We start from the raw sequence: 21,592 nt of genomic DNA on the forward strand, positions 1-21,592 counted from the left end.
ATCCTGACCAAAGAGATAAAAGGCTTATATACTGAGAACTATAAACACTGATAAAGGAAATTAACAATGATTCAAAGAAATGGAAAAATATACCATGCTGTTGGATTGGAAGAATTAATATTGTTATAATGGTCATACTACCCAAAGCAATCTACAGATTTAGTATGATCCCTACCAAATTTCCCATGACATTTTTCACAGAGCTAGAATAAATAATTCTAAAATTTATATGGAACCATAAAATATCCAGAATTACCAAAGCAGTCCTGAGGGAAAAGAACAAAGTTGAGGGCATAATCCTGCCAGACTTAAAAGAGTACTACAAAGCTACAATAACCAAAATGGTGGTATCGGCTCACAAATGACAGGTGGTCAGTGGAGCAGAATAGAGAAATCAGAAATAAACTCACACACCTATAGTCAATTAAATTTCAACAAAGAAGGAAAGAACAGTCAATGGGGAAAAAAGTCTCTTCAGCAAGTGGTATTGGGAAAGCTGGACAGCTGCACATAAATCAGTGAAGTTAGAACATACCCTGACATCATACACAAAAGACACGACATGATAAAACTCCTAAAAGAGAACATAATCAAACGTTCTAAGATAAACCTTGGCAACATTTTCCTTGTTCAGTCTCCCAAAGCAATAGAAATAAAAATAAACAAATGGGACCTAATCAAACTTGTCGTCTTTGGCCCAGCAAAGGAAACCATAAATAAAATGGAAAGAGAGCCTATGGACTGGGCGACGAAATTTGTAAGTCATGCAACCAATAAGGATTTAATTTCCAAAATACACAACAGTTCATACAACTCCATAGCAACAATAATCAACCCAATAGAAAAATGAGCAGAAGACCAAACAGACATTTCTCCAAAGAAGACATACATATGACCAAGGTGAAAAGATGCTTGGCATTATTAGACAAATACAAATCTAAACTAAAATGCAGTATCACCTCACCCTGACCAGAATGACCATATCATTAAAAAGCCTACAAATAATACATACTGCAGAGGGTGTGGAGAAAAGGGAACTCCCCTACACTGTTGATAGGAATGTAAATTGCTATATAGCAGTATAGAAATTTCTTTTAAAAAAAAAAGAGCTGCTATATGATACAGCAGTCCCACTACTGGACATATATTTGGGGAAAAAAAAAACTACTTTGAAAAGATACCTGCACCCCAGTGTTCATAATAACACTATTTACAATAGCCGAGACATGGATGCAACCTAAATGTTCATCAACAGATAAATGGATAAAGAGGATGTGATGTGTGTGTGTGTGTGTATACACACACAAACATACAATGGAATACTACTCAACCTTAAAAATGAGAATGTAATAATGCCATTTGCAGCATCACGTGTAGACCTAGAAGTTATCATACTAAATAAAGTGAGTCAGACAAAGACAAATAGGACATCATTTATATGTGGAATCTAAAATATGATACAAATGAACTTCTTTACAAAACAGAAACTGAATAGAAAACTGAATCTGGAAAAAAAAATATACCTATGTATAACTGAATCACTTTGATATATACCTGACACATTTTCAATCAAGTATGTTTCAAGTTTAAAAAAGAAAGACATGCCCAAAAGAGAATTATATTTAAAAAAATAAAAAGGCTTCATTGCGAAAATATATAGTCAATGGCAGATTCTTCTTCTAAACCCCAATAAATAAATAAATAAATAAAAACTTGAGAATATCTGGGGGCAAACCACAGCGAAGACGAAATGAACCTATTGATGGGGAACTATGTGGAAAGATAGTATTTTTCTGAAGGTTAAGGTCAATGAAAGTTCATCTCCCTGTATAAAGGATACTTAGTCTGACCCATAGTTTGGCTAGTCAAGTAGCTGTTTTTTTAGTTCTATATAATTAAATGTTGTTAGTTTCAAAAGTTACAAAAACAGGATGTATCTTTTTTGTGGTTTCTCTTTTGAGTTTCTAAAGGGAATATTTTGAGGTTTTCTCTTGGTGGAATGAGAAATGAAACACAGAGCAACTTGTATGGTGTTCTGCACATGTGAATTATATTTTTCTTCTGGATAGAGAAGTTGAAATTTTAAACCATAGTTAAGAGCTTTGCTGTAAAATGACTTCAGCTTTGTCAAAAAAGGTCACTCTCATATCAAGACGTAATTTTACTCAATGACTGTAATCTGATTTGCAAATTTATGAGCACTTTCTTGTTTTGAATTTAAAATTATAAACACAGATCAGAAGCGCTACAGAAACTTTTGTTCCTAGACTTCCCATTGTGTTTCAGGAGAACAATTGATAGGTACGTGTGAAGCAGTCCAGAGCCTTTTCAGCTTGGCCAGAGACACATATCATGGTGGCTAGTCACTCAAATGAGGGCAGGGAAAGGGTGCAGGGTGCAGAATACCTCGGCACCAAATCTAAGTTCCTTCCCTAGTAGCTGTCTGAAACTGAGAAAGTAATTTAACTTCTCTACACCTTAGTTTTCTCATCAACAGAACTGTGATAATGATGATAACTATTTCCCGAGTCTTTGTGAAGATAAAATGATGGAGATAGGTAAAGCACAAAGAAATGTAAATGAAAACTAGATGTTCCATTCCATAAGTGTTAGTTACAGTATAAAATACTTATATATTTTAATTCTAACTTTTCATCAAGAACACAGGGAAAAATGGTAAATCTGTAAGTTAAAGGTAGCTTTTATCTCCACTTACATATATATTTCTCTTACCTATTTTAAGGCAAAGTTACAGTTAATTAAAGAAAAAATTAGAACTTTCAGACCATCAAGTTAAAGACTGCATAGATTCAAAGTATTTGATATTAGCACGTGTTTAGTTGGGGTTTTCCCTTCTCTAAGCTACAAGGAGATCTTCCTTTTGTCACTTTTTCTCAGTATGGTTAAGCCATTGAGTTGAAGGTGGCTAGCCATCTTCTGTCAGCATTAGAGTGATTCAGCCAAAAACTACTGAGATCCTCAAAAACTGTTGAGCATCCTGACACTCACAGGAGTTTCCTAGGTCTCCTGGTCTCTCTGCCAGTTGTTGGGCTGCACCCGGCAGGCCCGCCAGACCCGCCAGACCTGTGCTTGCCCAGCCCCAAGACCAAAGAAAGAGCCCAGAGTCAGTGACAGAGACATCAGTGGTTTAATGGATGGAGGACTTACATGTCTGAAGGGGCCTGTGTAATGTACCAAGTGTGCAGATAGGGAGGTAGTGCAGAATGGTTTGGCATCTTGGTAAAGTTTTAGATACCACATAGGGTTCATCCAGCACACCTTGAAGAGCCGTACTGATTTGGAGAAACAAAAGTAAATATTATGAAATAGCATTGTTTATAAATTCTGTGACAATGTAATGTGCACATTTCACACAAATTATTTAAAAGCCCATTAATCAGCTTTGGGTTGAATACATCAACCTTTCTTCTTTTCCAACTTGCAAAACTCTTAGGGGAGGATGACGACCTGGTCAAGATTTTGGTTCAAGAGGGTAGAATTTTGGATTGAGTACAAAGAAGGAGGTGGATCCCACTCAATGTCTGGATAAACAGACACAGAAGGATAAGTGGAAATATCTGAGAATCAAAACCAAACACTCAGGAAATAAATCTAAATACAGCAAGAAATGACTGGATACATTAGGAACATTAGGAACAAGGGTGCTTATTTCAGATTGTTTTGAATAATATTAGGAAGACTTGAGCCTAATTTTATAGTAGGTAGGGGTCATGATGGATTAGCCAAGATATAACTCAGGTATCACTTAAGACCTGTGTTGCTCCTTGTCCACTTGGCCATTTCAATCTTCCTTGGTAAGATCTCAACAAGAGAGGCCAGAGAACGAAGAAGCAAAACAATGCCATCATCATTTATCACTAAGGAGAGCCTGAACATTGGGTTTTGAATATTAGAGTCCTATTCATCCATGGTATATTTGCTTCATTAACATGGATAATTGAAATTTGATTTTCCTCAATTTTTTTAGTATACAATCTCTTTTTATACTTCATCTACTTTCAGTAGTTATGCTTTTTTACTGAGTTGACTGCTCTCGGCATCCTGACAACTCCAGAATAATGACCTAGGCTGTGTATTGCTGAACATTCAGTCAGACAGACAGATACAGATGGATGAGTGTGTGTTGCACAAAGACAAGTCAGCATTATTTAATCAATGTTTGTTTGATCTGTGTAAGATGAGTATAAATGTAAGCCGCATCCCATCTGCTTTATCATCCATGTGAAGCCAGCCTCATTTTTAAAACTTGATCTCTTATGTAATTGCCCCAGAATGACACTTTGGGGCTGCACCCTGCACCCTGTACTTGCCTACAAGGCCTGTAACTCACCCCACTTCAACACCAAAGACAAAAAGCCCAGAGTCAACAACAGAGATATCAGTGAATTTATATACACACTTAATTTCTCTTAATAGTTAAACAGATCATCCACAAACCAGTCCTCACCATGCCCTTTAGAGGCAGAGACCCATTTCTAAGGTACACACAGATGTATATCCATATAGAAACAGATTTCACAGGTTTTCAGCCAGAGTTTATTTTTTTATTTTTTATTTTTTCAAAAATTTTTCTTATTTTATTTTCTCCATTACCATATTTCAATGACTGTGATTCCCAATACTGTTTATTTTTTTTTTTTAATTTTTACTTTACAATTCTGTATTGGTTTTGGCAGCCAGAGTTTAAAAAGGCCTCTTAAAGTTCCTTTGAACCCAGGTCCATTACTTAACATCAAAGGAAAAAGAAGAAAAATACCAATTCCTTCTAGAAAGCTAACTTCCTCTTACCGCATACACAAAAACCGGTTTATAATGTCAAAAGAATCCCACCTTGGACATTTTCAGTGATTTTTTTGTTTTGTTTTTCGGTTTCTAAGTAACCAATTCACTTTAAATAAATAGCAGTAATAGACAATAATATGTATCATTCACTCACATTCACATGCTCACTTTTGAGAGGAACTCGAATCAACACTTAAAGTTAACCTTCTAGTAGGCTGTTATCTGAGCACAAAACAACAATGGCCAGCCCACAGCCACCCGCCTCTTTTATCCCACTGTAATAGGACCCAGCATCTCCCCAACAGCCTTGGGGTGTCTATGAGTTCCTGTACTCTCTTGGTGGCCCCCATTCGTCAACAACAGCTACCACAGGGCCCCACAGACAGGTGGATGGCCACCCCAGAATCACCCCTGCAACTTTCAGGCTCCCCATTAGTGGACAGCCACCCGGGACCATATCTGCAAGTTTCAGGCCCACATATCAGAAGGTGGGCCCACAGCTTCCCATTCCCAGGCCTTCCTTCCCTGCATCCTGGTACTCAGAGGAGTTTCCTCAGTCTCCTGGTCACTCACCGGTTGTTGGGCTTCACCCCACAGGGCCACCAGACCTGTGCTTGCCCAGTCTCAAGACTGAAGAGAGAGCCTGGAGTTGGCAACAGAGACATCAATGGTTTAATGATTGGGGGGACTTACACGTCTGAAGCAGGGTCCTGGAGCAACACCCCACTGACGGCAGGTGGCAGACAGTAATGGGCAGAACATGGCAGCAGCCTTCACGATGGGGGAGGGGATGGTAACTAGTTACAGGTGAACTGACTTCAGGTTGCCAGGGAAACTAGCAGAGGGGCATGCCCCTAACCTTCTCTCTGATAAGCCATCAGGTGGAGATGCTCTGATCTGAAGATTAGAACAATCACTGGCTGTGGCCTGGGGCAAGCGTGTAGAAGGTCAGACTCTGAATAGGGGTAGATGAAGCAGGCATTGGTGGATCAGGGAATATACAGACAGCAAGAGAACAGACATCTTGAGTGGCCTGGTCATACACGCAGGATGATCAGTTAGAAGAAATATTTGGACTGATAAGATAAAGGATGGGCTTCTTTACTTTGCATTGGCTTTCTAGATAGTGAAGTGGTGCCTTGGATTAGGAATTACCAGCTGTTAATCATCAGTGGATTTTGAAATCACCCAAACCTGGGTTCCAGGGTTAATGTATGGAATTTCACCATGTGACCAAATTAGTTAAGAACCAAAACGCCTGCCTCAGAGAAGTCCCTCAGTAAAACTGATTGAATTAGTCTTTCTTTGCTTCCATTTCCTTATCTTCATAACAAAAAAAAAAAATACTAAACCTATTAAAACGTGTGAAATTTAAACAGGATACTGCATGGAAAAGCATAATCATCTGGCAGGTATTACTATCATTATCCTGTTGCCTACAAGTCTTCATCTCATGGGTCTCACTTTAAGCCTAAATATATTAACATACATGATATACAACTTATATTTCCATTACCAAGTTGTAAACTTTACAAAGCCTTTGACTGTGTGGATCACAACAAACTGTGGAAAATTCTTTAAGAGATGGGAATATCAGACCACCTGACCTGCCTCCTGAGAAATCTGTGTGCAGGTCAAGAAGCAACAGTTAGAACTGTACATGGAACAACAAACTGGTTTCAAGTTGGGAAAGGAGTATGTCAAGGCTGTATATTGTCACCCTGCTTATTTAACTTATATGCAGAGTACATCATGCAATATGCCGGGCTGGATGAAGCAAAAGCTGGAATCAAGATTTCCGGGAGAAATATCAATTACCTCAGATATGCAGATGACACCACCATTAATGGCAGAAAGTGAAGAAGAACTAAAGAGCCTCTTGATGAAAATGGCTTAAAATTCAACATTCAGAAAACTAACATCATGGCATCCGGTCCCATCCCTTCAGGGCAAATAGATGGGGAAACAAGAAACAGTGAAAGACTTTATTTTCTTGGGCTCCAAAATCACTGTAGATGGTGACTGCACCCATGAAATTAAAAGATGCTTGCTTCTTGGAAGAAAAGTTATGACCAATCTAGATAGCATATTCAAAAGCAGAGACATTACTTTGCCAATAAAGGTCCATCTAGTCAAAGCTGTGGTTTTTCCAGTAGTCATGTATGGATGTGAGAGTTGGGCTATAAAGAAAGCTGAGCACCGAAGAATTGATGCTTTTGAACTGTGGTGTAGGAGAAGGCTCTTGAGAGTCTCTTGGACTGCAAAGAAATTCAGCTAGTCCATCCTAAAGGAAATCAATCTTGAATATTCATTGGAAGGAGTGATGTTGAAGCTGAAATTCCAATACTTTGGCTACCTGATGCAAAGAACTGATTCATTTGAAAAGACCCTGTACTGGTAAAGATTGAAGGTGGGAGAAGAAGGGGACGACAGAGGATGAGATGGTGGGATGACAGAGGATGAGATGGTTGGATGGCATCCCAGACTCGATGGACATGAGTTTGAGTAAGCGCTGGGATTTGGTGATGGACAGGGAGGCCTGCCATGCTGCAGTCCGTGGGGTTGCAAAGGGTCAGACATGACTGAGTGACTGAACTGACTTAACTGACTATGTAGGTATCAAATAAATCATGTTGGCAAGAGTGGAAATGACCATGAATTCACAGTGTCTTTGAGTTGATAGATGCATTTTCACTGGTCTAGTTAAATGCAGGCCATTTACACATATGAATGACCATAATCTGAGTAACAAGGCCTTCAGAGGGAGTAATGTCTTCCACCAAAGGAATGTCTGTGTATCAGTGAGTTTAAGAACTTCGTGAAATATTTGGAGAATACTGTGTAAAAAGCTTATGTACTCAGTAATGCTCACCAGTGTAAAGTGGAATATCAGTGGTAGTTGTACTTTCATGATCACATTCTTAATTACTAAGTCATATGATAATGAATATTAAAGTATTAAACTAATTAATACATTGCACATTGCAGTCTCCAAAGTCTGTTCTCTAACACCCATGCTATAAGAAAGAATTACTCTATGATTTCTCTTTATGAACTTTTCTCAGCAACCTTTTTTTTTATTGTTGAACCATTTATTGAGCCATCTTTGTAGATACAAAGATGACTAAACGTGTCTAGGTAGGATGGTGGCTAAAGGACTTCAGAGTTTTAGCCGAAGGCCACCCAGAGTCTGTGGAGAGTTTTAAACGTGGTCCTAATCTATTCAGAGCTGTGGTTTAGAATGTCTACTTCAATATGAAGAATGGATTAGAGTGAGAGTTTAGAGAAGACATCAGCTACTGAAGGGCTGTGACTTAGGGAATGGTAGACTTGGGATGGAGTTGAGAAGTTTTGAAGACAAGGCTTGGTCACTAAATGGAGCTGCTTTGTATGGAGAAGGCACAGGGTTGGGACATCTGAATGCTTCAACTCCACTTAGCTCACAGCTTACTCAGAAGGGAGTACATTCTGCAGGGAAGATGATGAGGTTCTCTGGAAGAACAAACTAGAAGGACCCCTAATCACTTTATTCTTTAGACTTTTAAGACATGGATAATTATTTTGCTGAATACTGTTCAGTGATTAACTAGTTTATATACAGATTAGCACAGGCTAAGAAAGGAAAAGGGGTCTTATAATCTGTAGTAAATTAGAGGCTGCAATCTATACTGCTGAGAATTTCTGTATGTGTAGAGGCTATTCATGACTGTTTAATAGGCTTTACTCTTTACACTTGTGAGTTTATTATTGTGCTGAACTCTATCCATTATATACAAAGTATGTGCACCCTTAATATTATAACAGCTGTTGGATATATTTTACTTTCAAGTTGTAGATATCAACATAAAAGCATGGAAAATACCCAGTATCGAAAATAACTGTTACAAATTCTATGAATTTAGCAAAGTGTTTTTGCTTTTTAAAGAATTTCATCTTGGGAATATAAACCTAATATATCATTAGTTCCAAAAACTTGATTTTGGTCATTTAAAATCATGTTTCTATAATTACTAAACTCATGTTTCTGCATACCATGAAATTATATCTTAAAAAAGTATCAGTATGCTATGATGAAAGAAAAAATACTTTCATTTCTATAACACTGCAGGACATTAAAAGGTTTTCCATATTTTATAATCAAAGCCTGAATTCAGTCTCAAAATAATGGTTCTATATAAAAATAAATTTATATATCATTTTATAGCTATGTAAGATATATTTTATAGAACAACTTGGTTGAATTAAGGCATCAGGAAAGGCATTAAAAATCAGAAAAAAATGAGTTTAAAATGAATAAAGAGCAAACTTTATAAACATAATAACATATAATGATGAGTTAAAAAGTGATTAGATCCTATCTGTATTAGATTATAAATGAGTATTCTAAGATGATTATTAGATTTAACTGACTTTCCTTCTTACTGTTATTCTTACCTGTTTTAATTGTACAAATTGCCTTGTGATGGTGGTCATAGTATGTTACAGAGACGCAGACAAAATACTAAGTTGCCATCAAGATGTAAACATGCAGGTGAAAGAAGAGTTTGTGCCCAGTGAATCCAGTGAATGTTCTGTCACCTTAAAGAGTGAGGTTAGGTCCAGAAAGGAAAGAATAAGAAAAAGAATCAGGATAAAATAATGTTCACAGAACTGGAAGGAATATTGAACCAAGATAACTTGTAAACTACAGCAACAGAGAAGAAAATTGAAAAGTTTAAAAAAAAAAAACAAAAAACCTGCCTTTTCACTATTAACAGAACATCTATATTGATTTTTTTCCCCCATTTGAATCAATGTTTGTGACTATCACTGTTTTTTCCAATGACTAATCACTTCATCTTATGCTGATTATATCAGTGTTCAGCTTCACAGCTAGGATCATCTTGATGAGGTGTAACTTCAAAATTTTCTTTTTAAATCACATTTGTTACTTGTGATAAATGCCTATAATCTGACATTATTCAGTATTGATTTTGTGTATGTGTGTTTTTCTTTTAAAGTCGATTGACCCTGGCCAGCAGTTCACATGGGAGCATTCAAACTTGGAAGTAAACAAACCAAAGAATAGATATGCAAATGTAATCGCTTATGATCATTCCCGAGTTCTCCTATCAGCAATAGAAGGTAAGGAAATGCAGATGATATTTATACCTTTATTTCCATGGCTTTAAATGTGTGCATGAAAATACAGTTTTAACTAGGTGTTCAGTCATCTATGAACATAGTTACTTAAGATTTAGACACTGCTTATTCTCACTTTTTTCATACAAATATACCAGTCCTGGAGCACACAGTATTCTTGACATAGGGCATCCTTCAATACCTTCTTGCTTCCACCCTGGATGAAAGGTTGATCATTTAGCTCGTGTTCATATAAGAGAAGCAAATTGAGGTTGCCTGTTTTACTGATGCTTCCTGATGGTTATGAATGAACAGATGATTATCAGAAGATGCCCATGGACTGTAACAAAAATGGTGAGAAGCTTGTTTACATATAAATCTGGATAATCACTAAGGGCAATCAAAAGTTTAGGAATCAGTGATGTGGTGATTATTAAAAACAAAGCACATTAGAAATGTCTGACTCATCTATTTGTGGACTGCTTGGTAATCAGTTGTACTAAGGATTTTATCCCAGAAGGAAGGATTGCTCCTAGAAGATGAGGAGTACTCCTCAAATATACCTAGCTGCTCTGAAGATTCATGAGAGTATTATCCATTCGTCTCTTTCCAATAATAAATCCTTCTCACATGGCATATTAAAAAATACCTAAGAGCTTGTGTTCAACACTCAGCATTTTGTTAGTCTTTTTGGCTGAAGCACTGCATTGGATTGCTAATCTTAAAAGGTAGTTTACAATGTCACCTAAATCCTTCACTCTGTCATAACAGCTAACCTGGGCCACCAACTGCCGCATACCACATTCATCCTCACTGGCATCCGAAAGAGCGTTGTAGGCTTTTTCATACTTAAAAGTTCACTGCTTACTCTCTTCCAGATGTTTTATAAAACATTAAATAATACCAGCTTCAGACCCAGTCCTTTTCTAGAATAGTACAACTGAAATATTTTCACCTATAGTTGTTCAAGTATCTTTCCCTGTTTTCTGCTTCCAAAATCTATTACTACCACTTTATCTCATAAGCCTGACCAAGTCCTACCTGCCTCCCTAGTATCCAGATTTAATCTGAAAATGAGTCTCTGCTTAAAAACTTTCTAAGTCAGCACCAAAGGCAACAGCACATTAAATTCGAGTTTTAGAACAAGAACTATTATATCTTTCAGCATTTGAGCAGGTCCATACCTCAGTCCCATTTTCTCAAAATGGTATTATGTGACCTAGATATAGTTTGTAAAACTCTCACAATTGATTTTACTTTTGATGTTGGAAAATGTTCTAACAAAACAAAACAAATAATAAATCTTTTTGTGGAAATTAAAGATACTAGTTGTTCAGGGGTTAACCTTTTTTCATACTGAAAAAAAAGATCACTTTTATCAAAGTTTCACCAATGCTAGTTCAAACAGGATAGTGTCATATTGGTAGCTGCTTCTTTTGAGGTCCTGGTTAGAAACTGTGAATGGTATATGTGGATGATTACCATGTAGGGCTTACACTTTACTTCCCATTTTAAAATGTAAAAAACAACAGCAATTTCTTGTCTTATATCTCTTAAATTATCTTCATGGTAAACAGAAACTAAACCAAGTCACACATAGAGGAGAAAAATCTTTTTTGTCATCAGCGAAGTAAGGTAAATGATAAAAATAAAATAAATGAATAGAAATGGGGAACCCATTTGGCATGATCTTGGCTGAAGAACTTGTCAAGCTGCCTTTGTTGCCCTGAAGCATTGTTTCAAACCCCTCAGAATTAGGTCACTCAATACTACCACTTCCCTATGCTTTTGTCTGCTAGGTCATTATTTTCCTTAACCTGTTATTTTCCACCATCATAACAGTAAAGTACGTCAAAAGACAAAGAATATTCCTCCTTGTACATTTATTATAATATTTGGAAACTATGTACATTTCATTCCCATGCTATTTTTACAGTATAAGATCCAAAGCACTTGAATCAGACTAAAATGTGCCTTTTTATAGTTTTATATCCACAAATACACCCTAAATCTAGAGCTGACCTAGAAACCAAAAGTTTTTTCAATTTTAAGTGTAATGCAAAAGGTTAGAAGCATTTAATTGAAGTTTATGGGCTATACAGAGAGCTTAATCTAGATTACAAGCATGAACAGAGTTTTATCTTAGACTAAGCCCTAGCCAGCAGATATTTAAGGGGAAAAGCAATCATCCTATATCTTAAGCACAGAAAAATGCCAGCATCTGGAACCACAGAAGCAGTAACTGAGGCTTCTCCTGTAAAGGGATCATTGATAGCTCAGAGCCAGATTTTTAGACTATATTAAAATGCTATGTGACTTCATGTACAATTTATAAAATTTAATGTGCTTGTTTGGGTTCCACCCATGGTGATAACTTACATGATGTGGTTGAATGTTTTATATGGGATCCATTTGTTGTTCTTCTCAGTGTTTCTGATCACTCTCTCTGTATTACTTTACAGAGAGATCTGATGACATTAAAGAAAAAACTGGGAGTTTCACAGTGACTTGTGTTGTCTTTATCTTGGTTTAATAAAGCAAAACTTTTAACATTCTTCCATTGAGAGATGACAAGGGAAAAACTTAAAAGAATAAGGAATTGTGTATGGGCACTGATGTGCTTACTGAACTTGAAAATACTGACATTTCATGATGTATATTTCCAAATTACAATTATTTTATGTATGCTGGGAAAAATGCAAAATAAATTTAAGAGAGTCCTAATTACAGAATGCTCACAATTATTGAATTAGATGGTAAGCAGTATGAAAACACAATTGAATTTCTGACCAGTGCAGTTCCTATTGGCATCCCAACATGTTTAGGCAGTACTTAAGAGAAAATAATAATTCCTGAAAGAGAGATATGATAGGACTTACTTCAGTGACTTAAAATATTGTCAAAAAAGACTAAATGGAAATTAATATTTATATGTGCATAATATAATATATAATAATATGCTTAATCTTATAGACTCCAAACTTGTCTAAAAAGTATAATTCAAAGTAGGAAAACAGAAAGGGACCAAACCAAAATGTAAAGAGCAAGGAAATCTGGGTTTGGGTCACAACTCTTTCACTAACTCGTTATGTCACCTTGACCTCTCTGAGTATCAGTTTTCACAGTGCTAATGTCTTTCACTTTTGAGTTCTCTAAGTTAGCTCTATGTAGTTTTCACATCAACTATCTTATTTACTATACTCATAACAGTCTGATGAAGCAACAGTATAAATATTTTATTGGTATAGATAGGTATCCATGTTTAGAGATGAGAAAACTGAAGCTCAAACAGAGAATCAGCCCTGAGTCTCAGTGCAAAAGATGAACAACTAATACAGCTTACATTTGAATTGAATTCTTCTGATTCCTCGATCAAGGCTTCCATAGGCCCACATCACTCACCCTGCTTTCCTGCTGATACAGAATGTGACTTAACTAAGTAACTTAGCATGGATGCGAACACCCGGCCTTGCCTTTCTGACTAAAATAATCCATTTTATCATTTCATATTAACACAAAGTTCACATTTTAGTATTTCTTTTCTCTTTTTATGGTCTAACTTTCCTGAGGCTACAACATAAAATAGGGAATCATCAGTGACCTGGATGCATCAGACTCCTACAGCTGCAGAATGTTACATCTGTCCCTAATGGGTGATTTTCTTAGCTCAAATATCTTCTTTTGTATCTTAAACTTCTTGTAAGTTCAGGAGTATCAATTAGAGGCAGATTATTTATTGTAATGCCTTGTATGTAACTATCCATCACAGTCCAGAATAAATTTTTTTTTTTTCCCTAAACTGTGATTCTTCACTGCTGCTAGTACCACATTTCTCTTAGTAGGTTATAATTAGCATTTCACCTTAAAGCCATACTAACATGGAATTTTTTTTTTAAGTCATTGTCCAGGCCTATGTCAAGAGCAAAATTTAAAATTCTCCTTTTAAATTAAACAACAAAGACAAGACATTATGATAGACATGACTGTCTTGGTATTTACCATTTGTTGGGCATCATGTCTTAGATTTTATATATAGTGTATAAAGTCATGTATAGATTTTATTGATAGTATAGAACAACCTCGAAAGCTAGTCATTATCATACAAAATTAAGAGACGAGGAAACTGTTAAACTTTTTCAAGTCGAGTAACTTTCTTATAGGCATTAGCTAGTAACTGGCAGAGCCAAAATTGTCACATATGAGTCAAATGGACTCAAGACGGCTATTCTCTCCGAAAGGCAACTTGGGACTATAGCCACTTTTGAATCATGATAATGGAGCCTATACATGTCAGCCTAATTCAAAAACTGTCCTTTTGACTGGGAAAACTGTCTAGGAATTTTGAAATATATATTTTAAAACACTTATGGTAGAAATCTTAGAGCCAGAGTTCTTCAATTGTGTTCTTAGACTTAAGCTAAAGTGAATTTTTCCAAAGAATGAGCAACTTATAAAAGGCTTTCAGATGGATAATTTGTTTAATAGTACTATATTTTTGGAGGTATCTTAAGAAGAAAGAGAAATAAGACTGAAGACTGGAAACTAAATCCCGGTTTTAGCAGCTATGTGACCTTGGGCATGTCATTTACTTCATTTAACCCTTTGGGGGAAGCTGATTCCTTCTTAGAATGTGATGAACATTTCAAATTCCACTTGCAAACAAAAGGCACATACACACATCTGTATACTAATTTCATAGAGATCACGGACACAGTCTCTTTGCAAGTGTCTTCTTCAATTTAGGGAGCACTGACTTAGTGTCCTTTCGTTCTGGTTCTACCTAAAATGAGAACATACACAATTGTCCCTGCTCTTCCGAAAAATTATGAAGGTTGATTCTAAATCCAAAGATCATAGATAAGTATTAAATCTTGGACATTAAGAAATTATTAGCTCTTTTGAATGGGGAGGAGGGCACATTTAATCCAGAGGGTTTACCCAAATGGAATTATTGGCTCGTATGTGTCTCTCCTACAAAACCAGGTTTAAATGGTTTTATCTAAGAGTTAGAAATGACAAAGAATAAAGCACTTCATGCCATACTCATTTTTAACACTAGTGTTTGTAATCTGATAAAAGCAGTTTAGTAAAATATGGGTTTGTTTTATTTTTTCCTAGTTTGGGGGGAATATATTTAGTTTCAAACCATTCATTTATCATTCACTTCATCTCTGTAATGGGTACCTTCCTACAAGGGCCTGTGTGTATTTCTCAAGAACTTCTTTCCTATTAAAGTATCCCAGGCTCTTTTTGCTTCTGAAAACTTGTTTGGATAAGTTACTGTGCCTTGGTTTCCTCATCTGTGCAATAGAATTAATAATAATAATGCCTGCCTCCTAGGATTATTAGGAGAATTAATGAATTAATACATATAAAGCCTTTAGATGAGTGTTTGGCAAAAAGAAAATGCCTAGTAAATACTGGGAAATATCATTACTGTTGTGAATTTTATTACTACTATCGATAGTTCCTTTTATCCACAGATGGAATATCTTTTGTTTATGATCTATGGAAGAATTAATACTATCCAAATGAAAAAGCTGCATATATTTGCAGCACTCTGTGAAGCAAAAGAAAACATTGGTGCTTGATAAATGAAAACCAGATCTATAATAGCATTACAGATTTCAACAAGGGAAAGAATGTGTTCTTTTAAATGGAAATCCAAAATATATTATCTGCTATTTGATTTGCATGATAGGGACAACTCAAAAAAAAATTCCAACTGTAAAGAAAATAGATGATGTTACAACAACTTGATTATTTGTGAGATGGGCAGTTTAGCACCTTTAAAATGAGAGAGCAGCTCTCAGAATCACTGCTGCTACGATAAATCTAAATTTAAAAAGTAAAAGAGAAGAAACTACTGATACTCTCCTGTACTGTTGATTGCTGTTTGCCACCACACTTGTGCTCTACATTTAAGCCCTATCTCAGCCTCCTCTGTACAGTGTTAAATGGTAAATGTCCACTGATTCATTCAAACAGCTGTCAGCACATGGTAACGTTCTCCAGTTACATATCTTACCCATGCTGGGGTTATCCTTTTTTTTTTTTCTACAGGCCATATCTAGTAACCGTATATATTTTCAATAAGTAAAAACAACTAAAAACAAACACAAGAAAATCAATAGCTGCAATCTATCCAAAATTTTCTAATAATTGTTTAATTATACTGAATATAAATGTTCCATTTGAAGTACCGACATTAAAGAATTAAAATCATTTTCCTCAGTCAAGAAGTCCTTAAATAGCTGTCATGTGATATTTCCCACATTAACTCAATTAATATGATTCCTTTTCCTCTCTCCTGGTTCATTCTCTCTCTCTCTTCCTCACTCCTCTCCTCCCATACCCCAGACACTAATGACTAATTTGTGGGCACCTGGGTTTGTTTTATTTTGCTCTTGAAATTCTGCTTACACCACTGAAGGAAGTTGGTTAGAAAATATGCCTCATCTTAAAACACACACACTCACACATAAAAACTTGTCTAGTCTCACCCCATATTAGTTAAGTTCATTTTTCTCACATTGTTTAGAACATCAATCACTGAGTTAGCTCCATTTCTTTAACATTTTCAGTCTTTCCGTTTTCAAGTTAATTATTTACAAGCATGACAAAATTTAATCCTTTTATTGCAGAGTGATCCTTTTTTTAATAAATAAAGACGTCTTTGTTTTTGAGGAACAGTGCACAGTCAAATTTTTATAGCTTAATTTGTCTTAAATTGAAAGCTAGATGGGATTTAACCTCTGGAAACTTGGAACGATTTCACAAGGTGCTTGCAGCGTTCGTAAAGACTAATTAGAGCTATTTAAATAGCATCTCTCTCCTTTGAGCAGCAGAGCAAGTGTGTGAGGATCTGTTATTGCCAGCACCTACCTCAGCCTGCCCCTGTAGTGCTTCTTACCTAGAAAGGAGAAAAAACATTTTTAAGGCATGGTCGGTTGTGTTGGTTTTTTCCTTTACTTTTGGTCCCAGGAAGCTAATCGAAGAGTAAATCAGAAAGCTCTGAGTTTATTTTTATCTCCATTGTCTTTGTTCAGTTATTGGGATTTCTTTTCATTTGTATGGTACATCTATGCAGGTTGTGCTAATGAAGCTGCACTCCATTACTCTAACGCTGCAGAGAGACCTATGTCATCTGTGGTATGGCTCTGTTTTTAGAATATAGGCACAGGTTGTACATGACTGGAAAGTTAAAAAATGACTGTTTTTGTCCGCTCCATTATTTTTTTTTAACATAAGAATAGGGAAGAGGCCTTCCAGATTTGCAGTTTCTTTTTGTCACTCTAATATTCAGAAATGAGTAGGTTTATTTCATTTTTGTTGATCACATCGATCATAAGAATAGCCAGTATCCAATGTGTATTTTAGACGTTTCAAATTAATTGACTCATTTGAAACTCTCACAGGGGTGTTGGGTAAGCATGTTATGATAGTGCTGCTCATATATAAGGATGTAGATGAGGAGACGGGCACTTTGAGTGTCCTACAGACAGAACTCCTGCTGATACTCTGCATTTGATTTTAACTACTTCATTGTGAAATAAAACCCTACAATAATTGTAGCTCAGTTGGTAAAGAATCCACCTGCAATGCAGGAGACCCAGTTTGATTCCTGGGTCGGGAAGATCCGCTGGGGAAGGGATAAGCTACCCACTCCAGTCTTCTTGGGCTTCCCTGGTGGCTCAGCTGGTAAAGAATCCACCTGCAATGTGGGAGACCTGGGTTTGATGCCTGTGTTGGCAAGATCCCCTGCAGAAGGGAAAGGCTAGCCACTCCAGTATTCTGGCCTGGAGAATTTCATGGACTGTATAGTCCCTGGGGTCACAAAGAGTTGAACATGACTGAGCAACTTTCATATATGTATATGTGTATTAATATCAGCTAAGTTGACCAAAACTCTGTGACTTAGCTGAACAGGCATACTGCAATGGCCCAAACACTGCTTTATTTCAGGGCAAAGTGTCCCCTAACTAGAAAGGAGTCCCTTCCACCACAATGCTGAGAAGTCCCCAATACGTGGCTAATCTTGGAATCCTTCTCTGTAGGCACTCTCATGACCCAGCCTCCTCAGCAGAGCCAAGGTATAGAAAACCAAAGAAAGGAGAACACACTGGGAGAGTGAAGGCTGGGTTCACAGACTCTCTGAAAGTATCCATTCCTCCATAACTCAACAGTGGTGATGAGCTGCAGTACCCACATAGAAAGGCACACTTCTAAAAAGAATCACCCTAAAAAAATAATACTAAAAATAAAAAATAAAAAGAATCACCCTGCATTTGGTAGAAGCGCGGAGGGTCATTGGCCAAACTGCAGTCATATCCAGGGAGACTTCTGCAGATAATACCCTGTGCCTTTACAAGAAGCATTTGTTTTTTCTGGTATGTTGCAAAGAGAAGCCTTCGTTTTGCTAGTTCTGATGCAGCTCTGAGTGGCTGCCATGGTGTAAGTTGAAGGAGAAGGAAGGCCTGTGTCCCTTGAAATTAAATAAATTTACTAGTAAATTATTATTTGATTTTGTTTATCTATTTTCTGTTCTATGGTTTTGCCGGTGCCAGCAAACAAAGTAAACTTTTTTTTTTTTTTTTCTGAATTGTGGGTTGTAAAAATTACAGTCTAGGTCTTACCTGGCAATTCATTGTTGTTACACAGTTTTTCTTTTCTATTTGTGTATTGAAGTGGAGCAGGAGACGTTACTGATTAAATGAAAGGTAGCTTTTGTGCTCTAGTGGGTCTTGAGTACTTCTGTCTTATAACAGGGAATAAACTGCTTTACCCAAAAAAAAAAATTATTTGACACAAACTTCACAGAGGGTTTGTAGAAGTGAAAGGAAATGAAAGTACTAGAGCTTTGATGCCACACTGTGAGCTGGAGCAGAGCCAGCCGATGAGCTAAAGTTCTGGTGCCCACTGTGGGTTGCTGCGGTAGTCTGTCCTCTAGAGCCATGAGTGGGGCTCCCCACCTTGCCTCTAACTCTGCCTCTTACTCATTCTCACCTCCACAAGTCAAGAAAAGCTGCTTTTCCTGAATAGACCATGTGCTATCCTAGTCCTACCACCTCCTCATGCTTTTGAATCTGTTTATTTTTCACCCTACTGGGTTCTAGTCAAGATTTAAAGTATAAATCACACCTATAAATCTCATCACAGCTCATCAGAGGTAGAAGAAATAGGAACCAACTTGAACGATCATCAGAATGCGTTCCTACCTACTCTGACAGCCACTGAAGGCTCTATATAGCTTAAAATCACTTTGCAGAGATTTCTGAATCCAAGAAGAACCCCGCAGAGACACAATCTTATTTTAGAACTTAAAGGGACTTGAGGAAATCAATTTGTCCAGCACACCTTGTTTAGCAGATAAGCAGTCAGAGGTCTGGACAAGTTGAACCACTGCCCAGATGTCAAAGAGCAACTTCCCAGCAGCCCTAACCCAGAGTTTCAGTTTCCTGGTCAATGTCTCTGAAGTCTTAGCATGTTCTTAGTATTGTTTCATGAATCACAACTTTTATGATACTGAAGTACACACTTGACCTGTATGATTACTTACTTTCACATTAATAAAATAATTTATGTACTATTTTCGGTCCTGCTTTTTCACTGAAGAGCATAAGGCCTTATTATTAACATTTTGTAGTTATAAACACCTCTCAACAAGAGAAATCTTTTCAAATCAAATTATCTACTGACCTGAAAAATTGAGTGCAAAACAAGTTGTTTATTTATTTAGTTTTTTTTTAATGAGACCCACATGACCCAATTATTTCTCATCAAACTAAAAAGGGAAAAAAAGAAAAGAAAAAGTATTTTAACCCAGTCAAGACAAAACAGCTCAGATAGTATGTTCTTGGACATTTCAACATGCTTTCAAGGTTTTAAAGCCTTTCTCAGTATGAGTTAATTATTCATCAGGAATATTCTTTCAAACCAAATAGCTTCATCTTTCCAAGAATTCCTCTCCATTTGTTAATATTCAAATAATATGGGAGAAAATCATTATAAAGCTCTAAAGTGTTAATCCTATGCTTAAATGAAGAAAAATGGCATTTCCTCTGCATGTTGAACTCAAAGTTCTCAGAATTTTTCAGACAGAAAAAACAAGGGAGCCCAAATTTCACACCCAGGCTTATTTTTCCACCAACAGTGTAACTAGCAATTCCCAGTAAATAAAATGAGAGCCTAAACCTGACCCAACCATGTTTGAATCACAATCTCTCTTAAAGGCTTGAGTTGTATAGTTCCAAGGTTTGTCCAAAACACAAAGACCCAGTGGAAAACATGTATGTAGTATTTTTAAGTACCACAAAAAATAAGTCCATTAACTGATGAAACAGACTAGAAGATAGGAATATGGAATATAGTGGGGTAAAATATGAAGACAAGATCTAGCCTGTTCTCTCACTTATTAGATGATTAGATTAGAATGATAACTGTTATTGGTATTGGAATTGCATACATGACTATTATTAATTGGAGAATACACACGAAACAATACATAGGAGATCAGGACTTACGTGGTTGTCCAGTGGTTAGGAGTCTGCCTGCCAATGCGGAGGACACAGGTTCGAACCCTTGTCCAATATCTTACTTCCCATGGGGACAACTAAGCCCACGTGCCACAACTTCTAAGCCCACACTTCGGAGCCCTCAGGCTGCAGCTACTGAACCCATGCACCATAAACACTGAAGCCTGCATGCCCCAGAGCCTGTGCTCCACAACAAGAGAAGCCACGGCACTGAGAAGCTGCTGCTGCTGCCAAGTCACTTCAGTCGTGTCGACTCTGTGCAGCCCCATAGACGGCAGCCCACCAGGGATTCCCCAGGCAAGAACATTGGAGTGGGTTGCCATTTCCTTCTCCAATGCATGAAAGTGAAAAGTGAAAGTGAAGTTGCTCAATCATGTCCAACTTAGCGACCCCATGGACTGCAGCCTACCAGGCTCCTCCATCCATGGGATTTTCCAGGCAAGAGTACTCGAGTGGGGTGCCATTGCCTTAGCTGGCACACCTCAAAGAAGAGTAGCCCCCCTCATTGCAACTAGTGAAAGCCTGTGTGCAGCAATGAAGACCCATCGCAGCCATAAATAAATAAATATTTTTAAATGAAAAAAAAAAAAAAACCGCATAGAAAATCATGAAAACTTACTTTTAAAAATGTAGTAAAGCCATGGATGCCTAGGAAAGGACAAGGTCTAGCTTTAAGCTGTTTTTCTTGGACAATGACCTTAGGACCAATTGTGCCTACAGGACCTAGGACCAAGAGAGTGCCTACAGCAGGACCAGTCCTCAGATTCTACTTATGATGAGTTTCAGACATCTTTTTTTCAAGTTCTTGCTATTTCAATAACTCTTCCCTCTCAAAAGAAAAAAAAAAAGCAAGGCACCATTACCATAATTTTGGACAAATCTTCACAAATCCAAGAAATAAAAGCAATCAGCTGATTGACAGTAATTCTGTATTCTTTCAGTTCTGCATTTTAAGTTAGATTTCTACTTAACATAGCCCCAGAATTCAGTTAATTCTTACACATTTCTCATGAATTAGTAGTGCACACTGATTTGCACTGCATTAGAGGAAAGTCAATATAGTATGTTTTTTTTTTCATTGGAGTTGGCTGGAAAATCATTCTAAGTATGTCAGATTGAACATGGAGGTCTTG

The 21,592-nt window shown here is 36.9% G+C and overlaps 1 protein-coding gene across 4 annotated transcripts in view; it reads left to right on the forward strand.

The window, feature by feature from the left end:
- The window catches only part of LOC120860261 (receptor-type tyrosine-protein phosphatase delta), a 563,312-nt gene that overhangs the window by 471,240 nt on the left and 70,480 nt on the right, over positions 1 to 21,592 (forward strand). For all 4 annotated transcript variants that reach the window (XM_040236052.1, XM_040236053.1, XM_040236054.1 and 1 more), the window contains one exon: positions 9,804 to 9,927. In XM_040236052.1, coding sequence (XP_040091986.1) covers positions 9,804 to 9,927 — 124 coding nt within the window. The remainder of the gene's footprint in view (positions 1 to 9,803; positions 9,928 to 21,592) is intronic.

The sequence above is a fragment of the Oryx dammah genome, unplaced genomic scaffold (assembly GCF_014754425.2).
Source record: "Oryx dammah isolate SB20612 unplaced genomic scaffold, SCBI_Odam_1.1 HiC_scaffold_11050, whole genome shotgun sequence".
Taxonomy (NCBI): Eukaryota; Metazoa; Chordata; class Mammalia; order Artiodactyla; family Bovidae; genus Oryx; species Oryx dammah.